Source organism: Emys orbicularis, chromosome 11 (genome assembly GCF_028017835.1).
Source record: "Emys orbicularis isolate rEmyOrb1 chromosome 11, rEmyOrb1.hap1, whole genome shotgun sequence".
NCBI classification, from domain to species: Eukaryota; Metazoa; Chordata; order Testudines; family Emydidae; genus Emys; species Emys orbicularis.
The window spans coordinates 37,604,419-37,630,026 of NC_088693.1; the positions used below are offsets into that span (position 1 = coordinate 37,604,419).

General features: G+C 41.8%; 1 protein-coding gene across 2 annotated transcripts in view; it reads left to right on the forward strand.

Annotated features, from left to right (window-relative positions):
• The window catches only part of CERS6 (ceramide synthase 6), a 217,515-nt gene that overhangs the window by 113,347 nt on the left and 78,560 nt on the right, over nt 1–25,608 (forward strand). For both annotated transcript variants that reach the window (XM_065413633.1, XM_065413634.1), the window contains exon 4: nt 2,367–2,424. In XM_065413633.1, the coding sequence (XP_065269705.1) occupies nt 2,367–2,424 (58 nt within the window). The remainder of the gene's footprint in view (nt 1–2,366; nt 2,425–25,608) is intronic.

A 25,608-nucleotide genomic window follows, 5' to 3' on the forward strand; every position in this document is an offset into this window, starting at 1 on the left:
TGACAGCTCTCCTATCTAATAATATCTTTCCAAGTGTTGGTTTATTATGAAAACATAATTCAAAATAGTCTATAAAGTCCCCAAACATACTCCATTTCTAGTACCCAGTGTATATAGTCCTTAAAATTCCACATCTTGTGTAGTCCATCAACACAGCACATACCACACACTGGTGTCTTTCACATTATCTGGGCTCTTCTTTGGTCCTCCCCTGTACCTTTACCAGAAACACCACCCTAGCCCTTCCTGCTGGAGTGCAATCCCACTCTTCCCCATGGGACCACCCTGGCTCTCAGGCCTCTGCCATCTACTGGCTCCATCTCTCTGGCGTGGAGGGGTCAGTGAGCAGGCCCCTCCACTGCACTCCTCCTTTCAACTCTCTTTAGCCCTTGGCTTTGGCTGTCCGGCTTAGAAGCCAGCAGGCAACTCTCTTTGGCCTTCAGCCCTCTCCCGCTCTGGCTTTCTGGCTTGGGGAGGTCAGCCAGCAAAACTCTCTGCTGCTCTCCTGCCTTCAGCCTTCCTCCAGGAACCGTCTACAGCTTCCTTCAAAGATCTCCTGCAGTTTCTTTGTGTCCGGTAGCTCTCACCTGCCCTTTTTCTGATCGAACCACGCAGCTCTCCTCTGCCCTTTTCCTGACTGACTCTCTCTGTTGTTGGGCTGTACCACTTATATGGCCTAGGTGCTCTCTCTTAAAGCACAGTTAGGAGATAGCTGACAAGTCACAGGTGCAGTGGCCTCTTTCCTCCTAAAGGACCACTGTCACCCTGTGACACTATGCCTGCTGTAAGCTTCACTAACTGAAAAGCTACTGGTGTTTACCTCCCATGTGTGTAGCCACACCTGCCTCTCCTGGGAATCCAGCAATTTCCTCCAGAAGTTATGTTGTGTTAGGCCTTGCCCAGATCTCCATCCACTTCCCAGTGACTTGTATTTTCTGAGCCAGGCCCCGGGGCCAGCGGTAATCACGGGTCCATTCTGGCTGGCTTCCTTCTTCATTTGTCTCTGGCGGGATTGGATCTGTTTGGCTCTGTCCTCTGTTGGGTCTGGCACCCACCTCCTAGGCAGATGGTGTCTGGTTCAGGCTGATTTACCATGACATCATTGGGTGGGTCAGGCTCCCGCTGGTGCAGCTGGGACTTTGGTTGGGCTTTCTGTTGCATCTCAGGCTTGGTCTACACTACCAACTTACGTCGGTGTAACTGCATCGCTCAGGGGGGTGGAAAATCCACCCCTGAGCAACGCAGTTATTCCAACCTAACACCCAGTGTAGACAGCACTATGTTAGTGGGTGGGCCTCTCCTGTCGATATAGCTACCACCTCTTGGGGCGGCGGAGTACCTACGCCGATGGGAGAAGCTCTCCCATCGGCGTAGGTAGCATCTTCACTAAGCGCTACAGCTGCACTGGTGTAGCCCTAAGCGCTACAGCTGCACTGGTGCAGATTCTAATCTGTGCTTTCCCTGCCTCTCCCGAAGGAGCCCCCGAAAGACAGACTTGCTGTGTCAAACGTATGGGGGAGTGGAAAAGTTAGGAACATTCTTTGATTAGGAGTTTCCATCATCTTAGTAATAATAACAAAACCTTTGGGGAGCGAACCATATGTGGATTTGCAGGTGTGCTTATCAACTGTTCACTTGAGACCTCTGGGAAAAAGCCATTCCCACCCCAGGAGCTAGTAGTTAGAGCCCACTACAGAGCTCCAGTCTCACTTGGGTGATGCTGTTCCCTACAGCAGGGCACATTTTTATAATCTAACAAACCTCATGTTTTAGTTGCTGAAAGCATAAAATACTCTCTTGTTAGTGCTGAGATATGAGAAGGGCAGGTAGTTTAAAAGCACTGTTGGGAGGTGTTTATGTCTTCCTTAATTGCTTGCACTGGTCTGACAACAGGGAACGTTTTATCCTATGTATTAAGTTTAAAATGAAAATAAAAGCTCTTTGAACATAAGGAAATCAGCCAGAATTTGGTGCTTTAATAGTTGCTTTGTAGCCAAAGACCCAATCTTGCAGTCCTCACTCAAGCAAAACTCCCTGCAGCTTGGGCCAAAGGAAGCAAATATGTCCTAAAGAAGGTAATTGCATAAAAAGACAGAATACTAGGGCTCTGATTCAGGAAAGCACTTAGGCAGGTGCTTAACTTCAAGCAAGTGCTTGACTCCCATTTATTTCAGCAAGACTTAAGCATGTCCTCAAGAACTTTGCTGAATCAAGGCCCTAGTGATTAGAAACAATCTTCTGAATGAAAAGAATTTATGTTGATTGGTCGATGTGCATTAAGCTTATGATGTAATGGGAGATTAAATGTTGTGCTGCAAAATATGTAAACCTAAGATCATAGAGTCAATCTATTTTACCTTTTGCAGGTGGAGATTTACATTTTACCTTTATATATTTACCTATGGAGTCCGGTTCCTGAAAAAGGTAGGAACTCTCATTATTGTATTGTGCTTTTATAACTGGTTACAAATCTCTTTAAAGTTATATGTATGTACAATATATAGCAATGGTTTAGAAAATCATCGGTCACCACTAAGAAAGATATGCTTTGTTTGAATTACAAAATAAGTTGCAATTGGTACTTTGCAGAAAACCCTTGAAGCTACTAATTTTAAACAAAAAAGAAAAGAGCTTTGGAAAAACCGTTTTAGTGCCAAAAAGATTGTCGTAACAACATCCCTGGTTTCCCAATAGGTGTTAGGCTGCTCATGGTTCTTGCTACGGGATGAATTTATACTTAAAGCATGATTATATTTAGATTGTCCTCATGCTGGGCCCTGTGTTCTCCTGTGTGAAAATAACCCATGTAGGAGAGAGCACACTCCAGGAAGTTTCGTGTGGATTCTTTGATCAGAAATGAATGGTTGCTCTCAACCCCACTTCACAGGGGAAGCCCAGGGAATTCTGCTCCCTTAATTCCGGCTCAGGAGGTAATGAGCATGGTCATGGAGTCTGTTGCAGTATTGCCAACTCTGTTTTACTGCAAGTCTTGTGACATTTTTTATGTTTTCTTAAAGCCCCAGATGCTGGAATTGGGAGACTTCATGAACATCTCAGCTTTCATTTAAAACAAAGTACAGTTCTAACCTTCATGGTTTGGAGAAAAGCTTGAAAACATGACATAAGTGTGTCATAAAGGCTTAGAAGCCAGAGGGCAAATGAAAAGATCTTTCTATCTTTATTTTTCTTTCTTTCTTTAAATTCATGCTGCTTAAGCCAATCTCCATGATTTTTTGAGGTCTGCCTCATGAGGTTGGAATGCTTGAGACTGGCAGTACAGCAGATGTGCATACTCTAAACGGGGCATGGCCAAGCAGGGTGAGAACATGGCCATCTCCTCAGCCAGTGGTCGGATGCCAACACTAATGGGAATATATGCTGCATCTCCAACAAGGAGGAGAAAGAGCTGCTTCTAAGTAAACTTACCTTGTATTCCTGAACTGGGGCACTGTGCAGGCAAAAAGCTTCCAGATAATGTTCCAAAATTCCACTTCCTCACCCTCTTCCATGGCTGTGGCATCAAAAGCCAAAACAGGTGATAATGAATGCTGTCATGGTGAATAATGCAAGGGAATATTCCATGACTGATTTCTATAATCTTAGTAGATATGGTCAATATAGTGCTTGCTTCAAAGGGCTGAACTTTGCTGTGGAGTTATTCTGTTACTGTAGTAAGAGTGATGTGATGCTGAGGAATGAGAAGGGAACCCTGTTTTTATCCCTGGATCTATTACTTCGAAATCTTTCCAGCTCACAAGATACTGCCTGCAAGGAACATAACAGTATGTCAGGCAACATTTCTGAGCCTATACTATAATATTGTGAAGCAGGGTGGACTGAGTTTTAAATCAAAGTAATTTAAAACACTGATTTTTTTAAAATAATTTATTTAAATCAGCAAGCAGGAAATCTTGATTTAAATAATTGATTTTAATCTTGTTTTGAATCTGTCCTTTTTAGTTATATGCCTAAAGGAAAGTTTATTCTCATTGGTTGGTAACCATTAAAATATGTTGATTTGCAACTAACTGAAGCCTTTACAATAAATTTGGTACTTCTGTTTGCTAACCATGAAGATTCATTCTATTTATACACATTTATTTAAGTAATGATATAGCTTAATATACATTTATTCCAATTTTTATTAGAAAATGGTGGATGATGCATTTCTTAATTTTTTACTCCAGATTCGTGTCAAGTAGCATTCGGATGGAAATTAGAATTCAATTAAAAATGCACAAAAGCAACTTTTTAAAATTATTTTTATTAGTTAAACAAAACTACCTTAAATGTGCTGGATACTTAAGAAGAAAAAATGTAAATTAATCAAAATATGTTTCTCATTTAAAACTAACTGATTTATTAAACACAGGAAGAATTAACTGTAGTTCATGAATTAATGGATTGTTTCCGGTTAGCATGAGCTAGATTTTCAAATATATTTAGGTACTTAAAGATGTAGATAGCACCAAACCAGGTTAAGTGCCTAACTCATGTTGAAATCAATGGGAGTTAGGCACTTACCCTATGTAGGTACTTTTGAAAATCCCACGAGCCAGCTATCTGCATCTTTAGGTGCCTAAATATCTTTTAAAATCTGGCTCTGCATCCTTCAGGTTTTTAGAATTACTAGAGTTCATCCCCTCCCACCTGGTTTTTATTCAGAGATTCCAAGAGGAAAACAAGCTTTCCTGCTTTTTTTAGCTGCCAGTCAGTTTCGCGACTTTGAGTGAACTAGTCCAAATGAAGAAAATAATCTTTCTCTGTACCTCATAGTTAAGCTGAACCAAAAATAATTAAGGCAAAAGCTCTTCTGCACCACAGAAAATGAAAGTACTTACATTTGGGAAAATGTAAATACTAGCATTCTCTCCAGGGTAAAGACTGAAACTAATATACTTACTGAAGCATTATGTGACATTGTGATACATTTATAAAGTTTGAGTGGACTTCAACAGTTAAAGATGTTTTCCCCTAATTCTCTAAATAAGCAAAAAGCAGCACCCATGAACTTATTAAAATTTGGGGAAGGCTCATTAATGCAGCATATTTTTATTTATTTACTTAGATGTTTTTAATAGGTTATTATAAGTTACACCTTAACAGAGGTTATCATAATTTCAAATTTAATTTTAAACAGATTTGTTTTTAAAAGGAAAAAATATATTTAAATAAGAAATCTGATTTAAATAAAATCAGATTTATTTTTAATTTTTTATTTTAAATAATTTATATCAATCAACCCTGTTGTGAAGACAGCTCTGTGTCAGCTTGGGGTACAGCCACTATATATATATATATTCTAATGGTCTGATTGTAGACCCTGTACTCATAACGGTGAACAGTAACTCATGAGAATAGTTCCATTGAGTGGAGCAATTGGACCCTAAGCAATAAGGGGCCGATCTAAACTTACTGAAATCAATGAAAAGAGTCCTGTTGACTTCGGTGAGCTTTCGCGTAGGCCCTAAGTGAACAGAATTATGATTGTCATTGGATTTAAATGGTGTAACTTATATCAACCCCCTTAAATGTATATTGTCGACCCCAGGAACTAAAACAAAATGATGGAATTATTGATCTTTCACTGATCAAAGCCTGTGTTGTCTCTCTACGTAGGAGTGAGATTTGGGTTTGCAAAGAATGAAATTCAGATATTGGAATCCAAAGCCACAATACTTTTTTCCTTGAACTTCACTTTCAGCCCTTTCAGCTTCATCATAATACTGAGGTAGATAATCTGGTTGTTTTTGTTCTGCTTTTTTCTTAGTGAACGAACTGCAAGATTCACTTAATTCTTCATTTATAAAGTTAAAGAACAAAGTTGAGCTTAATAAAATCTCTTCTGTGTCCGACAGACAGATCCTCCCTTCTGGAAAAGCCATCTCTTCCAGAGAGGGTGATTTCTTAGTGCTTACTCAGCATCAGTTTTCCAATGCCAGAGTAGAGATGTGCAGCCTGTTAAGTGATAAAATCTACTTAGGCTCAAGCCCCATATACTTGGTCCAGCAGGCTGGCGAAGCCAGGAGTGTGTATGTACCATGGCTCATGACCGTGAGAGCCAGCCTCAGGGTAGACTGTCAAGAAGCAGGGCAGAGACCCCCAAACTGGTCTATAATTAGATTTCACCAACCCAATAAAAAGAGTGAACTCCTAAAGCACTATAACAGTCTTGCCATGGAGTCACAGACAGTCCCCTTGGGCATTCCAGTCTATCTTGCCATCCAGGCAAGCTGGACTTAGCGATAGATGGTTGCGATACACAAAAGATCACAAAATATTCAGGTTGTTCCCAATCCCAGAAGACTTACCCCAAGTCAACTTGTACCTTAGATCTCACACCAAAGACAACATTTGTAACCAATCCTATAGTAAACTTATCTAAGTATTTATTAACTAAGAAAAGAAATGAGAGAGTTATTACAAGGTAAGCATATATACACAAATAAGTTACAATCTATGGTTTCAGAAGACGAGAGAGCTGTAGTAATCTGTCAACTCTGAATGTCTTTTAGGACTAACCCGGATTGACCTTGGGGATCTCTGCTTCTGTTTCATAGCACTGTCCCTGTGAGAGTCCAAACAGCAAAAGATGAAAAAATTTCTTGTCAGCCATGTTTATTTCTCCTTCCAGCATTCAAGTTGATGGGACAAACCCTTTTGCACATAGCCTCTTCGTGGGCATGAGGGGGCAGTTAACAAAGTCTTTGTTTTGTGATGCCCCACAATGGCTCATTTAGTTTTGATAGACCTTCTTGATAGGCAGAAGACAATCCCTGTTGAGTGGGTTCACAGTTTCAGAGCAAACATTTTTACAGTTACAAAGCAAAAAGATAAATATTACCTTATAGCAGGTGATACAGATATAAGTGAGATTAATGAATGCAGCAATTGACAGGTATTTCATAAAGTCTAAACCCTAAATACTTTGTTATAAATTCAATATCCATCTTAACCATACTAACACATGGGTGAAACAGACTGGTTTCCAAAATTTGTCAGTGCTCTGCTGAGGTCTAAAGCCTCGGCAAGATCTGGCACCTTGTCTGCCAGCGTCACAGACATAATTCCAGCAGAAATCTATACAAGCTCATCAAGTTGATAACTACAACATCTTATGGAATGCAACATGCCACCAGTATATCACCAAGTTTTACATGTTCATTTGACTCTTTAAAATCTAAACAAATGCTTAGTGTATAAACCATTTGGGATTCATCAGATCTGACTTTTCAATACATGCTGTACTTTTCTTTCAAATATCCACAGTATTATTAAAACAGAGTATAACCTTTGAAACTGCATTCAAGTGCTTCTGACTGAACATATGCATAGGTGGTTGGTTGATCTTCTTGCTGAAGATAATTAGTTTGGAAAGAGCATTTGTGAACTCCTAGAGGGTTAAAGGATCCAGTCCATGATGTCAGAGGCTTTCCCAAAGGTTGGGCCGGGAAGAGTAATATGGTTTGCTAAGTGTGCCTGCGACTTGTACTCTGCTTGTAAAGTATCTTCTTCTCTTGATGAACAATCCATTTCTCTTCCAAATTCTCCGCTTCGGGTATTATTTTTTCATGGCAAACTGGTTTGCCACTGTAGCTTCCCACATGTTGCTATGTATGCCAGAATTGGAAATTTGATTGTTTTAAGATCTAAGTAATTTTTTCTCTTTGTTGATCTTTTGCCCAGTAAGTGTATCATTCAGCATTTGAGAGTATATTGTCTCTTGCGCGGGGGACAGGTACAGTCCAGTAAAGCTGTTAGGGTTACAATACATCTGGGTTTTCCCCGAAATTGCCTCGTTTTTGAGCCTCCATCTTCTGTCCGGGCACATTTTTCAAATAACAGGCAATGCCTGGGATTTTTTCACAGCTAGATGCTGCGGCTCAGAAAGAGCCCCTAATGGTCTGCTTCCCGATTGGTCCCTCCCCTGCATCAGCAGCTGATTGGTCCATTTCCCTACAGCCACAGCTGCCAGATCCTGCCCACCCAGGCCCAGTTCCCAGCCCTGGTGAGTGGGTCTGGCAGGGAGGCACTGACTGACGGCTATCGTTGCATCCTGGGCTTGCACCTGCCACCATGACAAGGAGCGACATTGCCCCCCACCTCCAGTGAGTACCCCTGCCGCAGGTACCCTCTCCAGAGCTCCCAACTGTACCCTCCTTCCAACTCCCTCTCCCTCTGCAGTGTCCTCTTTTGGGGAACCTGAAATATGCTAACCTTAAGAGCTGTGTTTGATAAGTGTCTCTAAAGTGCAGCTTGTGCAGCTCTCTTAGAGAACCTCATTATCTTGCCACATGATTTGCATAGTAGCTTGAAGGTGTATTGATGAAATTTTTCCATCTCTGTTTGTGCTGGTGATAACTTGCCTATGTTTTATAGGTGTGGGATAAGGTGGCTATCAGTAGAGAATAATACTCATTAACTTGGGCCTTTTGTAATTGTACCCTGGTTCCAGATTTGATGTTTCAAGCTGCACTGTGCAGCACATGCCTTCTTAATGTGGGTAACAACTTCTTGTTTAATGAGGACTGCATTAGACACATTTTCTCAGACAGGCAGTCCACTCAGTTTGACAGCATGGATTGTAATGCTAGACTTTCCAAACCTAGGTGCTTTCTCAGCTTCTGTGTAATAAATTATTGTCTCTATACTTTTTTATTGTCTCCCACAATTGTGTCTATACTTTGTTCATACCTTACGTTTAGGGTGAAATTCATCCCTGTACACAGTAATAGGCCTGTACACCACTTAAGTACCACTTTAAACCAATTTTGATGGCCTTTGTTTTGGTGTGGCTCTCTGCACAGCGGTGAATTTCACCATGGGCAGTGGGTGAAGCCCCTTCTATCCAAGCCCATCCCCCCCGCCAGAGCCCCAGCCTGCCAATGGCTGGAAGACCCCCGAGCCACTGGCCAGCCCAAACACCGAGCTGCTGGCCGGCCCGACCCCCAGGCTGCCGGCCGGCACCAGCCCCAGCCAGGCCCCTAGCCTGGCCTGAGCCACCCTGGCCACTGTCTAGAGCTGAGCCACCACTGGTTTCAGGGGAGAGGAGGAGCGAGGGTGGGGCCTCCCAGTGGAGCATGGGCGGGGCCAAGGCCTGGATTAGGGGAGGTTTAGCCTTCTCTGGCCTATGGTACCCATCCATGAATTTCACCCTTATATTCCCCCTGAAAACTTTTTTCTCACTAGGATTTAACTTCCACTTTTTAAAGGATGCCTTTTTGCCTCTCACTGCTTCTTTTACTTTGTTTAGCCACGGTGGCACTTTTCTGGTTCTCTTAATATGTTTTTTAATTGGGGTATACATTTAAGTCCTCTCTCACATAGGAGTAACAAGTATACTATAAAGCTGCAAGGTGTTAATTCCATTAGGGGTTCTGGTGTCACTGTCAGCCATTGGAGAAGATTTGAGAAAACCCATCCTTGTTTTGGTTTGAAAAAACCCATCCCAGCTCCCAGCATATCTGTGGGCCTAATGCTGTGCTCTGTTACACTGACCTGAATCAGAAGTAAATCCATTGACTTGATCTGACTTTTCAATTTGGCACTATATATAAAGTACTGTGGTGTTATTAAGTATTTACTAAGAGAAACCTCAGTGAAAGAGCATATAATGAGGGACATTTTTTGTTTTTTTATCTGTTCCCATCTTTTACCTTTTTAATAATTTCTTTTCAGTAATGAAATAAGGTAAGAAAATGCCATGTTGAGGACGAAAGGCAAAATTATCTGCCAGTGTGCAGAACATAGTTGCTTACAATATGTATTTTTACTTTTAGTTGGTAACTGTTCCAAAATAATTCCATAGTAAGGACAACTGTGGAAAATATTTTGTGACTGTATACTAGGGTTATATATTTCCTTCTTGATAGTACCAGGGCTAGAGTTGTGAACAGTAGACTTCTCTTCCATCAAAGGAGTTTTCATCTTCTTAGATGATCCATATAGGGATAATATGAGATCTGGATTTAGAACACCAAAGGCCAAATTAATCCCTGATGTAATTCCTTTGATTTCAGTGTTGTTATGCGGGGATAAATTTGGCTCCAAGTCCCAACACCAGTGTGAAGAATAATTATGAAGTAATGATCTGCCACAGGGCTTTCCTAAGAGATGGCATCATGTCCAGCACTCACAGAAAAACGATGTGTGCCTTTGACTCCTCAGAATTAATCTAAGATGATAAATGTGCTGTGATGTTCCTTATGTCTTATAAATCACTGAGATCTGGAGCATAAAGCAGAAGATAACTAATTTTATTCCCACTCTGATCATTGATATGGGTTTTTTCCCTTTTGGCTGCAGCTGAGCTTTCAAAGTAATAAGAGCTCTGATAAAAAGTCAGCTTGTTCCATTTACATTAGCTACTGATCATTGACTTACAGAGCAACCCCCTAAGATTGATTACAATAAAACCTGCAGCTCCAATGACAATATTAGAATATTTTGTTCATCACTGACATAGGGCCAAAATTCAAAGTCCTTCTTAAGCAAAAACCACACTGAAATCAGTGGGAGTTTGCTTGATTAAGGGTGAATGGCCTGTTTCTTCTCCCATTGAAGTCAATACTAAAACTCCCACTAACTTCAATAGTTCAGAATCAAGCCCCGTATAAAAGCAGAATAAGGACTTCAGGAATTGGCCCACAGCATGTAGCCTGGCCTTGGAATTATGCTGTATCTCTGTATTCGGTAAAGCAGAAGCATTAAGAAGATGTGGAACTGAAGCTTTTCCCCTGGATACTTGACATCCCATAACCACTGCATCCTTTTTCCTTTCCATCTTTGCCTATGAAAATTACAAAGTTGCAAAAGAGCATGGACCAGCTTCAATGAGAATACTTTGTTTGGAGCTGAGAAACCTGAAACTGCATGTTGGAAATTTTGTTAGAAAAGGACCACGGTAGGGCCATTTTGGGGGCTGGTGGTCATTTGCTTTAAAAATCTGATCACTAAGTAAACTGGTGGGGTAGATAAACTGGTCATGTTGAAAAATGCCAGCGACAACTGGATTTTTGTGGCATGTGCTGAGAGATGCCTATGGCAGCTCTGTATCTTGGTTCTTCAGGAGCCATACTGATCCAGTGGAGTTATTTGGCTGAATCTGTTGATCAGTACAGGCTTTCACAGATAATGTAACTGCATTTGGAAACAATAAGAAAGCAATGATATAGTGTAAATTTCACATAAAAGGACATATTCATGTCACATATGCTAACTTAAAGCCAAGTTGTGGGGATCTTTCTTCCGCACCTCTCTCCATGTGCGGACTGCTAATGGCCAGATAGAACCCCAGTTCCTGTGCTTAGGATAGTCTCTACTTCCTCGGGCTCAAGGTGCCTTAAAGGAGACAGGTCAATGCTCCCTCTCCCCGCCATCACCACCTATGAACTGGCCAATGGAGCTGGCCAACTACATGAACACTAGAGTGGTCTAAGTAGTGGGTCTGCAGCCTCTATATGCTGAGGAGCTCCAAGTGGCAGCCTGTGTTCTTGGTGCTCCTGAGGTGATGTTGCTCCACCCTGCCCTTTACCTGGGCTGTGATGTTGGGAGAAAATGTATTCTCTGCCTTTCTCATGGCAGGCATGTGTACGCATGGGAGATGCTCCGGGAGAGCTGTAAAGTTTTTATTGCGATCACTTTGAGCGATGAGTGATGGAGCCATAAATGTGGAATCAGATGCCCTGTATCTGACAGACAACACAAACTTTATAATATTCCACACCATGCCAGAATATGTTTGACTCCATTTTTAACCTTTTTTTTTTTTTTTTTATCTCTCTGCACCATTTGACCATTTGTTGTGCATGCTGGCCACTAAGGAAGTAAGAGATTAGCAGGATTAGTGACATCCACAGGTGCATAATAAAATCAGTTTACACAATACAGTAAAATTTGTGTATTGATTGGGAAAATGTAAGCATTTATGTGGTGATGATTATGACCACAGATGTGTGAAAAATATCTGAGCAGTGGAATTTTCTTCTAGGAGAGTCAGTTTTTCATAGAGCAACTTGATTATAAGAGGAGGTTTGCTATAAGTGCCATTTGCATAATGAATGTATTGGAAAAAATTGAAACTTTCGTTCTACATCACCAGTTACAGGGTTTCACTACAGAGTTACACTACAGAGTTAGGTCGACTTAAGTCGTCTTGTTTTGATTTATTTTTGCATGTGTCCACACATATTTTTGCATGTGTCCACACATAAATCCTGCCGATATAGATGCCCCATTCCGTTGATGCAGAAACACCCTCCTCCCCAAAACAATGCAGAGCCAAAGTCAACCTACTTCTGTCAGTGTAGGTATTGCATTACTTGTGTCAACTCTTAACAGTCCTCCAGCAGCTGTCCCACCGTGCCCCTTTCCTGTGACAGTGGGTGCTGTGGTCCCAGTTTTGAACTTCACTGCCCAGGGTCACAGGTGCCAGCAGTGAATACCCTGACCTCGAATTTAAAATGGTGCAAAAGTTTGGAAAGGGAGATGAGGACATTTGCACTGCAAAGTTTGTAAAACAGACATCTCTTGTCAGGCAAATCGTATTACTGAACATTTGAACAGTAAGTCTCATTTGAAATTAAAAGGACGTCAAGCAAAGATAGCCCAAGCTTCAATGGAAGCCTGTTTGGGAAAAACAAGACAAAAGAAAGAAGCTGTGGGATTTTCACATGATCTGGTGCTCATGCTATGCTTTCAGGCAATTCCAATGAATGTTGTCTGTGGCTTGAGCTTTTTATTAGCTCTGCTTCACAAATATGCTCTTGCCCAGAATGTTACTGGCTGGAAGAAAAATATTTGCCTGACATTTTTCGCTCACCACCAAGCTGCAATTAAAGATCCTTTGAGTGGTGAGAAATTCTCTTTAGTAATTGATGAAAACTCCAGAGCGTGTGAGGCAGCCAGCAATTAACATCCTTGCAGTGTTGTACAGTGACAAAAATAAATCAATAAATACTATTCTATAAAAATCCTCTGTTGTTCTTCAGTGCAATGCAGGGATCATTTCGATTTGGATCAAGACGTGTTGCAAGAGTACAGTCAAATGTGGGAAAACTGTATATCAATCAGCAGTGACTCCATGATGTACATGCAATGCCTGGTAAAGGACATGAAAGAAATGCATCCCCATCTGCTGCACATTCTATGTATTGCTCATCTTTTGCATGTAATCATTGATCATGCAGTCAAAACTGATGAGTTCCATGACATCAACAAATCTGTGGTACGTTCTCCAGTGGTGTGTAAGTGTACCAACAGGCAAAGGTGAGCGTTTTTTTGAAGAGTTCAAGAAGCACTATCACTCTATTGGGTTTGCTTGTGTCCCCTCATGTCCCATTGCGCTAATTTTCCAGGCTCAGGGCTGCAAAATTCATTCATGCTTACAGGGACAGTGTGATAGACTCTCATTAAAGAAGAGGATGGAACCACCTTAAAAAAGTCAATTAAACTATGCTTGATGGTCAAGGATGATGGAAGCCAGTGTCAACTGTATTGTATCTTTTCTTTGTGTATTTTGAGGGAAAATATACAAGGTTCATTTTCAAATAGAAAAATAATGTACCCTGATACATCACACTGATACGCTGTTTAATTGCAATTTACAAGTTGCTGCAGATGTAGATAATACTGCAAAAGAAGTGGAACTCAAGTCAGTGGGCTCCAAAAGGCAATTCCTTTCATCTGCAATGCATGATTTCACATCAGAATTTCAAAGCAAACTGAAGGCAACCATATCCTGCAATGTATTCTTTGAGCTGTATATGGCTCAGCATCTTTTTGCCAACTGTAAAGTGTTTGATCCATTTTTCAAGGGTCAGATGTCACACAAGATTAGCATCTATAAAAATATGCTGCAAGGCAGAAGAGTTCAAGCATGATTTTGACTTGTACATGTTGCGTGAAGTACCCTGTAATGACACATAACACTTGAATACTGGAGAAATGAACCCCAGTCATTGCCAGTAACTTCAGTGTTTGTGGAAAGATTGTTCAAGACAAATATCGCATGAGCCTCTCCACCTAACCAGTTTGGGCAGCTCAGGGATTTGTACTGCAGTAAGGACACAACGTCACATTTGGAGAACTTTAGAAATCTGGAATGGTTTGCTGGCTCTAGCAAATAATTATGCATTCCAGTAACAAAAGACCTGAATTCTTTTAAACCTCCTAGCTGTGGGAACTGAAAACTTTATGGGCAAAATCTTTTGAATTTGCCTTCTTACAAATGGACTGGCAATTGAATAGAAAAAAAACAGATACTATGTGTTGATTTAAGGATATTTACTTTACATATTTTGACATGTGATATTGACTGTTTGCATTTTAATGGTTTATACAGCTCTAACTTTTTGAAGCTAAATGTCTACTGGTATTAAATAATTATTGGCTGACCCCCTCCCTCATAATTTCACCCAATTGTGAAAATTAAAATCGATAATCTAAAAAAATGATTGAAAATAAACATTGATATTATCCGTCAAAGTTAAAAATCAGATTCTGCTGAGCCTATCTATACTCGCACCCGGGACACCCAGCCTCCCATGCAACAGTACCTCTCCGCCCCCCCACCAATGCTAGTCTGTACTTGCCATGGCTTGAGCTGCAGAGTGTCAATGTAACAAGGCATTCCAAAGATAAAGTGACAATTACATTATTCCCATAAAGACCTTTTATTAAAAAACACCAAGGGAGTTTTGAGACTTATCTTTCCCTTTCCATTACAACTGTAAATCCATCAATGTATCTGTGACCCTAAGAGCATCCCAGTGCTAGTGGGCAAGGCGCTCACTGGTATCAGGTAATGAGTTTCAGTTGGCCTGACCAATTCAGTGTAACCCAACTCAGTGCATTTATAATCTGTATTGAAGAGGTATCATGTAACATGTCACTGGAAAACTAACAACTCACTGATCATTAATATTCTTGGCTGATGTATGTGCGCTATGTGTATTAAGAGCTATGGATTTATGCTGGAATGATGACTAAAATGTTTTTAAGCCAGGCAGGTCAGAGGGAGTTGGTAAACAGGTCTGCCCTAGACAAAGGAATGTGTATTTGCTTCTCTGACCAGCCTGGTCCTCAGTCAGAGACAATGAAGGTCCACTTACATATTATGTAAACAAAGCTATCAAATGGTGGAGGAGACAGCATTGGAGAGAGAAACTTTATCTAGATTATAAAGTCAGGAGGCTATGAACCTCAAATGATAAATAATTGTATCAACTGATTGTCTACAGTATTACTGTATTACAAAAGTGTATTGAGTAAGGTCTTTTCTGAAAGCTAATGACACACTGATGATTAATATAATTGTGAAATGATACAATGAAACATGTTTCTCTCAGAGACGAGGGAATTTCAGCTATTTACCTGTCTCCAAAGAAATTACGCAAGGTGTGACAGAAAACGATGGAAGCTCCATTTACATAGCAATCAGAGGGAGGATGGGAAAACCACAGGAAGGGAAAAACAGCATGCGATCATCCTTAAAATTGACCTTTGGAAGACATAAACAAAGATAGAAGCCATCTCTGGCATCCATCACTAGACAAACACAAGATGCCAGAGATGCAAGCTGAGAAAGATGGGCCCTTCAACCAAGGGGAAGTTGAAGTCTCTGGGAACTGAATATAGGTGAGAAACCTGCTTAGACAAAGATCTTTCACCTAGGAAGACCAGGGAAACCAGCATCTTGTACTTCTGTGGAAGGTCCTGACTAGGGGAAAGTCGGCAATGTCTGGGAATATGGAAGATTAGAGAGAGAAACCATCTGGAACAAAGCCTGTACCTTGCTAGGTTAACTTTTAGATTTTAGATGGGTGTTTTCGCTTGTAACCATCTCTACTTTTATTAATTTTACTTGGAATCACTTAACCTGTGTCCTATTGTTAATACATTTGTTTTATTTTTCCTATGAACCAACTCACTGCTGTGTTTGAAGGGAAGGGTGTATTTACCCCAGTTAAGTTAATAAGCTGTGATGTGCTTAAGTCTCTTTAAAGGAGCAATGAACCTTATGATTTCTCTGAGTGGTCCAGGTGAGGGCTGGACACTTCAGGGCACGTGGTTTGGGGGAAATTCGGAACTAGGAGTGTGTCGGGGTCACCTTGCTGGTTGTAACCAAGGCTGTTGGGAGCCAGAGTAGGGCTGCAGACAGGCTGCTGGGGTCAGAGCTGCTGAACCAGAACTGTCTAGCACACAGAGACTCAAGGTGTGACCTGCATGGTGATAGGCTGGCTGTGAGCATCCCAGGCTGTGGCCCACAGAAGCAGGGCATTTCAGACACCCAGGGCTACAGAGCAGGCAGTGACACAACTCGTCACTTGTCTGGATTACACCCCAGAGTGTGACAGTATCTGTCTGTTTTTATCAGCCATAGTGGCCTGGCCTTGAGAGGTGTCCCTTCCACGTCTGCTAAACACCTAACCCACATCAGGCAAATAAAGGAGCAGACCAGGGAGAATGTGTTCTCTGAGATCCTCCAGTCCTCTGCAGCTACTGACCAGGAACTCAGGAACTGGTGAAGGACCAGGAATGGAGAGATCAATTGCTGGAGGGAGAGGCAAAGGGACAGAGAGGTGTATTGGGAAGCTATAGAGCTTTGCTTATGCAACAAATGCATGTTTCCGAAAATTATTGAGCTAAATACCCTAAGATCTTGTACGCAGAAACTTTCCAATTCATGGGAAAATTCCATGCTGCCTGCTCACAATACCCGCTAGCATAACTGGTGGCAGCATGGCATGAAGCCTTACAGCTACTTCTTTATGCCAGGGGCAAACAAGGAGAAACAGGATTACACCTACAATGACATATGATAACCACGGGGTCAGCCAGCAAACACAGTGCACTGTTTATTTTTACCAGGGATGAAACACTGCAATATGTTTTTTAATACATAAACATGTATAGTTATTGTTTTACCTGGTTTTTATAGGTAAGCTATAAATAAGCTATAAGGTTTACCTGGTTTTTATAGCTCACCCTCATACAGTGTTACTAAAATGTTTTTAGCTTGTTTGTTTGCATTTTAACTTAACTTTGTTTCCTGTTCATTTGCACACAACATTTTATTTTTTGAAACTCAGAGTATATTTATTAGTTTGCACTAATTGCCGCATTACCAAGTACATAATAGGCGTCAATAATCCCACCCATATTTCAGGTCTGTTTACATGAAGGCACGTGAGTTACCAAAAGCATCCCATGACAGTACTATGCTACTGTTAAAATGATCTTTTAAGGCCTCCCTCAACTGTATAGCTCCACGGTTTGCTTTTCTAATATTAATTGTCTCGGACTGTTCAAATTGAGCAGATGGCTGATCCACCTCACCCCTCCATCCTGCTGGTAGCCTTTCCCCCTTCGGTTCATAAATATTATACAATACACAACATGAAGCAATAATGATAGGAATATTTGCCCTGCTGAGATCCAGTCTAGTCGCTATATATCACCAGCAAGCGGTGAGTCTACCAAGCACACATTCAGCAGTCGTCCTACACCTGCTCAGTTGGTAGTTGAATCTTTCCTTCGTTCAGTCAAGGTGCCTAGTGTTTGGTTTCATGAACAAAGGGTAGTGTAAGTCCTGCAAAGTCACTACTGGCATTTCAACATCACCAGTGTGAATGGGCTAGTCAGGGAAGAATGTCCCTGCTTGCAATTTTTGGAAAAGTTCTTTATTCTTAAAGATGCGAGCCCCATGCACCTTGCCTGACCAGCCCATGTTGATGTCAGTGAAGCATTTCTGGTGATCCACTAGTACTTGCATAACAATAGAAAAGTACCCCTTTCTGTTGATGTACTCACTGGCAAGTGTCAGAACAGAGATATGCATCCACTCTGTCACCTCACCACAGTTCGGGAAGCCCATTGCTTCAAATCTATCAATCTACAATTTCCTGCACATTGCTGAGATTCACAGTCCTGTGCAGCAGGAGATGCTTAAAGGCCTTGCACATATGGGTGACAACAGCCCCCACTGTGAATTTTCCAACTGCAAACTGATTTCCCACTGACTGATAGCAATCCGGCATTGTAAGCTTCCACAATGCAATTGCCACTCGCTTTTGCTTCTCCCATGCTCGTATCCCTGTCCTGGAGGGCTGCGGTGAGCTCAGCGCACAGATCCAGGAATGGGGCCTTTCACATCTGAAAGTTCTGCAGCCACTGCTCGTCATCCTGAACCTGCATTTCAATGAGCTCCCCCTAGTCTGTGCTCGCTTCTCAGTCTAAGCAGCCCCTATCCATTGTGTGGTGCTCCGTGAATGCTAGCAACAACCTGACACTTTTATTCGCTGTGTTCATCATCCATTCATCAACCTCAAGCATCTCATCTTCATCCCCCCTGGTTTTACTGGCAGTTGAAGGTCTGCAGATACAGGAGCATCGTGTGTCCTGTATTAGCAATGGTAATGAGAATTCTGCTGAGTTGTGCAGGGTCCATGCTTCCTGAGACATGGCAGAGACTGGAAAATGGCACAAAGAACTGGGGGAATTTTTCAAACTGTGTGAAAATTAGGAATGGAATAAGCATTATGGGATGGAGAAAGTGGGCTTGTGGGAACTTGACTCTTAGTTCTCAGAAATCCTTGGGCAAATTGCTGTTATCCCCCAAAATAGTGTGAAAATGTCCCACAAGGCATTTCACCAAATGACAATTCAGGGCACACTTGCATACCTGCCTAAAGAGCACCACATTTTCTATTGATACAACCAGTCTTAGTGAGGATGCATAGCAATGACGCAAGAAGCCAAGTATGCATGCAACCGAGGGAGATACCAACTTCAGTGGCTGTAAGCCAACATAACTTACATCAAACAACCTTTGTAGTGCAGACACAGCTTGTGCCTGAGTTCATTTATAAGGAGGTCCACAACGTGTGGGTATTGGATCAAAAAAGCGTGATGTTTCCCTGTGACATCCTGTGAGTTCCCTCTCAGCCTGTGTTTATCCCAGTAGAGATTTTTCCCAGATTCCCCCATAGAATTTAAATTATTCTTCCTTCACCCATCTGTAATGAACCCAATGCAAGTGAACTTCAATACCAGATCAGCTCTCCTGGATGATGTGAGGAAATAGTGGTTATGGCTCCAGCCGAACTAGAGTGACCAAATGTCCCGATTTTATAGGGACAGTCCCGATATTCAGGGCATTGTCTTATATAGGATCCTATTACTCCCCCACCCCCGTCCCAATTTTTCACATTGGCTATCTGGTCATCCTAAGCCAAACCCTGTGCTCTTTAGGGTCCCAAGCAGTCCTTATTCTCTTTAAGGGTAGCTCCTGAACAAAGGGCTTGTGTGAGAGAGTGCAGGAGGTGTCTTTTTTGGAGGTGGAGACTCCACCTTGCATACCCACACAGGGCTATTCAGGGCCGGCGCAACCCATTAGGCGACCTAGGCGGTCGCCTAGGGCACGACAATTTGGGGGGCGGCAACCGTGGCGGTATTTTGGCGGCGGGACCTTCCGCCGCCTCTGTGGGGGGCGGCATTTCGTGGTGGGACCTTCCGCCGCCTAGGGCGGCAGAAAAGCTGGCGGCGCTCCTGGGGCTATTCGCGATCTAGTCTAAGCTGTATGCAGATATTAGTACATCTGTACTTGCTAGTCTACAGGCTTAGATTGCATTTGTTGTATGCAATCTTCTACCCACCCTGCTATGCAGAATCTCTTCCGGCAGTGGACTACAGGCATCGAGATGTAAGGCTGTGTAACAGCTTTTTCTAGTATACACTGTACTATGTTTTTCATATACCTTACATTTACCAGAAGGAATTGCCACTGCTTCAAGTCATGATCTATGCGTCATCAGACACCATAAAACATATCTGACCATATTAAAAAAACCAACCCAACCCAAACCTGATAACGTAAATATCCCCCTAACAGAAATATACCAAGCAAAGCTGAGAGGTTGGTAATAGCTCATCAATTTAATCAGCTGCAAGGCCCAATAAAACACAACCATTGAATGTTGTTTTATTGAATCTGATTACACCAACAAGATGCTCTGAAAGACCCCAGGAAAGCAATGTGATCAGCAACATTGCAAACCGAATGTTTCTCTTTTAAGGCTCACAGATGGCTGACTGCAGTTGTTGCACCAAATCCAGGGAAAATTGATCTATTCTTTAAGTGGTGGAGTTACAACCTCCATTTCACATTGAAGTCAAAAACTTAAGTATTATTGGAAAGATTAATAATAAAAATACTGGATACACTGGAGAACATAAAAAACCTTCAGGAATTTGAATGAAATATTGTTTGTTATTTTCCTGCTCTCTAAATTTCACTAGTATACAATAAAATCAATGCAGCTGTTCTGCTTACAAAAAATGGTTATTCATCTTCAACAAAAGATCTGAAATACTTCAGGTCTGTTCCATAGAACTGCACTGATGATACTTATTTGGTTCAATTTAAAAAGTTCCTGAGGACAGGCTAGGCTGTTAGAAGTCATCTTTTCTAACAGGACTTGGGGGCATGGAGCATCTCCTTATCTCTCTTTTGTACATGAAAATGCAGCACCAAGCTAGGAACTTGTTCTGTACACATATGAGAAGTTGTCATCTTAGAAACGGCATTTTCTTGTTGAGAAAGAGTTAATTCCGTTCCACATCAGAATTAAAGACCTGATGATTGTATTTGAATTGGAAGGAGCAGCATTTTCTTTTAACTTTGTAGTCTAGATTATTAAAAATGGAAAGACAGTGGGCTGCAAGTGCAGGATTGAGACATAAGTGCAGTTTGCGTGTTTGAAGAAACTTGCAGTGAGTGGAGGTGAGGTGTGCTAGAGGTATATATAAGTAGCTTGGAAAGTGTCACATCGAAACAGAGCTGGTTGGAAAAAATTTGAGGAAACTTTTTTTTTTGTGGTCAGAATTTAGTGATTCATTAAATCTAACTATTTCATGGGACCATGTCAACTTGGATGAAAAGCAGGTTTTGATTCCCCCTGCTCCCCACCCCGGCAGGATGGTGGGGTGCCTAGGCTTCCAGGTTCCTGGTTTCTTGGCAGCACACCTGCTGAGCTGACCCAGAGCCCAAAAACTCCTATGCTCCTAAATTTGCAGCTCCTCAGCAGCCATGGCTCAGGGAAACTCTCCAGGTGGGTTGCCTCAGACCTGGAGCCACCAGGGTCCCCAGCTCTGGGGCAGCCTGCTGGGTGGACTGTCCTGGAGTCTGGGCTCACAGGGCTTCCAGGCTCCCCAAGTTGCTCAGCTTCCCATATGGTGGGCTGCTAAGGCTCCAGGCAGCCGTTTTGTGGAGAACTTTTGAATTTTTGGTTTTCATTCCAAATCAGAGCAAAACTAAATTTTGAAATCGCAAAGTCTTCTGCAGAACAGAACTCACCATTTTCTACCCAGCTCTGGAAACAAATGAAGCTGTATTTTCTTCAGTGGCGCTTATCTTCTAAATGTTTCTTTCTGCCTAAATATCTAACAGTACTTACAATCAAAGTTTTGGCAACAAATTATAATATTCATGCACAATTTGGGCAGCATTATGGGGGGGTCTTTAAAGTTGGCTTCCTAAAGAAGTTGCAAAAGACACCCTATAAATGTTCACAAGTCACCTCCTGTGTTACGTCCTCAACCCTGGCAGATCATTCTGCGGTGCTGATGGAACACAGATGGAAACTACGGCACAAAACTAATGATATATTTAAACCACCTGAAGTCCTAACATACCATCCAATGAGGAAGCAGTCCATAGCTTTTATTCATGCAGGCCTTCAAGTGTTCTCTTCTTACCCATAGATATTTCCCAATAGCAATTAAATGTGACATTTGTGAAGGGCCTGAAGTAGGGATATGTGGGTCCCCATATCTCAATGTCTACTCATGTTTAATAGATAAAATAATGTAAATCTGGAGCAAATTGGTTAAGGAAGGCCTGATTTTCCAGGGTGACGAGTTCCTGCAGAACCCTCTGAAAAATAAGCCATTAATTTCTGCCGTCAATTAATTTTTATTGTAGTCTCAGTATTGAAATATTAGCAAACATTTATTTATACTGGTAATTTTCTTACGTCAGACAAGCAGCATTTCTTACTTGCAGAGGCTGGCTGGGAATGTGAAAATAATATAATTCAAATATGAGAGTAGGCCCTCTTGTATGAAAACAGCTGTATGTGCATGCATGCAGACCTGTGTGCATGCACTCATAGTGGATAATAAATTGGGAGTGTATTATGCCTAAGCGTATAGCTGTATTCTTGTTGCAGGTCTGCAATCCATGATGCATAGGATGAGTGATTTATAAACCACTCAAAGCCTAAAAATAGAAAGGCAGCTGTGTAATTATACATGCCTGCATTATTTAGTACAAGATATGGGAAAAAAGGTTTTTTAGTGTAATGTAATTTAAATGACTAGATTAACACCGGAGACAGTTGTTAATTCTTCCTTTTATTCGCTACAATTTATGTAATAAAATTGAAGTGACTGCTATAAATTTTAATGTTGATAATAAGGACTGCTACAACTGAAACATAGCGATGAGCCACGCAGTGCCTGATTATTAGCAATGAAACAAACCACAGCTCTGATTATTTTCTTTCCATTTGGTTATCTCCCTTTAAATGGCTGAGTGAAGAACATTAATACATTCTGAACGCATGGGGCTGTTATGTTATGGCCTCACTAGCTACTGCTACAGTCTGGGCTAGAGGGGAGATGCGGGAGTGGTAACGGCTAGAGGTATTCTGCCAGTGCACATAACGGTAACAACCTTTTTCAAGAGGGCACTGGATGCTCCTTCAGTCAATGTGTAAGTGGGGCAGGGCCCTGTGCAGTCGTGCTCCTGTTGAAGTGGATAGTGCTGCCAGCGGTGCTGTCACACACCCTGGCACTTGTGAGGAAAAACTTCTGCCAACCATGGAAGGAGGAGGAAGAATCTTCCTGGCCAGGCCATGGAGTGGCTGCAGAGCTACTATAGCCCTGTGGCAGCACTCCGGCAAACGCTGAGCACCCCCTCATCCTGGGGAAGAGTCCCTGCAGCACAGACATGCGGGGAGCTCTGTGTTTCACAGAAGTTGCGCGCACACTGTGTCCAGTCCCTTCCTTGTACAGAGGAACCACACGGCCACGGGGACCTCTGCACCTGTAGACGTGGGCACTTGATTTGCCCCACAGAGCTCAAGATATGGCTGGCCCTGCACAAGGATGGGGATGGTTGTCTGTGCCCTCACCCCACATGCCTCTATTTGTGCACTCCTGCAGGAATGCACATCGGAATCTGGCCCCAACGGCTAAATTTAGTTATTTGCATAGCCCTTTGAATGTGTAAAAGCATGGAAGTGCCAGACAACACTAATGTGTACCATGCAGACACTAAGGAGGAATGGAGGGGTTTGGAATGTGTTAAGCATTTTGTAAGAAGGATTGAAAAAAAATTGTGTAGATTGAAAATGAGTATTCTGGTTTGTCGCCACAAGAAAAGAAAGTGGGTAGTGGCTTGTTGGCTGATGGTACAGGAGGAAAGTACAGCAACATTTACTTTTCTGCCCTTAACACATCTCCTTATTCTTTGGGGGACTCTTCTAGATGAATATTTCAGCCCCTGCCGCTGAATTAAAGAATGTCTTAGTGCTGTTTGGATTTACTTTTGCAAAAGATTTAAACCCCCAACCCCCCCCCCCCAAAGTATTAAGTAATACTCCCTGGCAATCTGTTCATATTCCATTAGGAACATTTCTCCTGTCACACTATTTTCTGGCAGCATCTTCTCCACATCCTCACTGGTACGCTCATCTCTGTATTGGAGGCATTTGCTGATATTTTTAAGACTTTTGGCTGAGTGACATTATGATTTATATGCTGCCTGTAAAGTAGGAGTTGGTGATGATGTGAAATCACTCTAGTCCTGCTATGTCCCAAATTTGTACTGTAGTTTAATCTTCTTTTCTTTCAATGTAACTCTTTTGATCTATCTCCTTTCGTGGAAATGAAGGTTATATGGAAGCTTTGTTCTTATAATTTTGAAAAGCAGGGCCTAGGTAATCTCTGTTGAAACAGATGTCCTCTGCAGTACACTGCTGGTTGGTTCTCACTCACACCCACAGCCACAGCAGGCTTGTGGGCTGATGGGTATCAACTGCAACCACTTCCCTAATTCTGACTCACTCAGGAAGCACATGCACTCTCACAGATCACTTCCATAGCTGAATAAGCCCTTGGTTTGCTGGGAGCACATGAGGCTTTTCTGCCTTTATGGTATTGTGGGGATTTTTTCTCCTGCTGTCATGAGAACTAAATTGTATCTCCATGGGATAATACAGAGTACATTATAGACACTCTTAATAGTTTTGTTTGTTTTCTGTTCTGCTGTGTTCAGCCTGGTGGAGAGTAACTGACCTTGAAAAATACAGCATGAATGGGAAACATTACTGCACACACTAATGGGAGATATTAGCACCCATTGTCAATGGGGCAGTACAAACAATGGGATCAATGTATTCAGTAAAAGCCTGGCTGCAGAAATTACTTGGAATCTTTCAAATCACTGTTGAAAGCTGAATGGTTAGAAGATGCCTTTTCCTGTAATAATCCTGGCGTGGCTATCTTGGCCTTTCTGTTCCCTTCCATATGGTCTGTTCTATACAGCACTGAGCAAGTCAGCACTCCATAAGTATCAATAATGGTGATGGTTCCACAGCACAGTTTAAGGGAAGGAGAGAATTCTATGAAGAAACTCAACTCCTTTTTCCTCCTTGTGGCACAATCTGCTGCTGCTTATGACCACTTCATGTCAGATCAATCCACTGCCATGTGTGTCTAGAAAATTCAGACTTCCATAAGAGTGGGAGCCAGTAGAGCTGACCCTAGGGTAAGAATGTTTTGACTATGAGATCACCTTGTCTGGAGTTTGCTGTGTAGGTAATTTTTCTTTTTATTTGGCATCTCTGATGTAAACTCATGGCTAAACAGATGATGGTGACAAATGCCTAATGCTTTGATATTCCTGAAAACCAACAAAGAACAAGGGGGATCTCTGGATTTGTAGTTATTTTTTTATTATTATTATGATGTCAGTTCAGGAGAACAAGAATCTTTCTGTGCTCCTAAAAGAAGGGCAGTGCTACACATTAAATGGGTCTTTCCTGGAATATTAATGATGCCATTCTGGAAAGAGTAATTAAACAGAGTTTGGAAGCAAAGTTCAGAGATTGCTAGATTCTGAGCACCTCAGGCAGATACTGTGCCTGCACGTATGTTTTGTATAGTCCACAATGGAGTCCTGATCCTGGCTGGGCCATCTGGGTGTGACTTTTGTATGCGTATTAAATAATAATATAGCCTCATCTGTCATGAGAACAGGGAAAATCACAAGGAAAACTAGACAATACTTTAAATGATTCCAGCAGTCAGTGTCGTTGGGGAGCTATCCAACACCAGAATTTCCCAAAGACAATCATAGTAGCAAAGCTCCCCAAACCAACAATTGGTAAATTAAACTTTTTTAACCTTGATACAGTTATTAGCAATAAAGATCCAAGGCAAGTTTCCAAACCATTTTGGCAGACGTAGAGGCATTAGAAGGAGCCTTCTGCAAAATGCCAGTAGTTGCTAAGCTGAGAAAGCAAGTTTATATTAGTGTTGAAC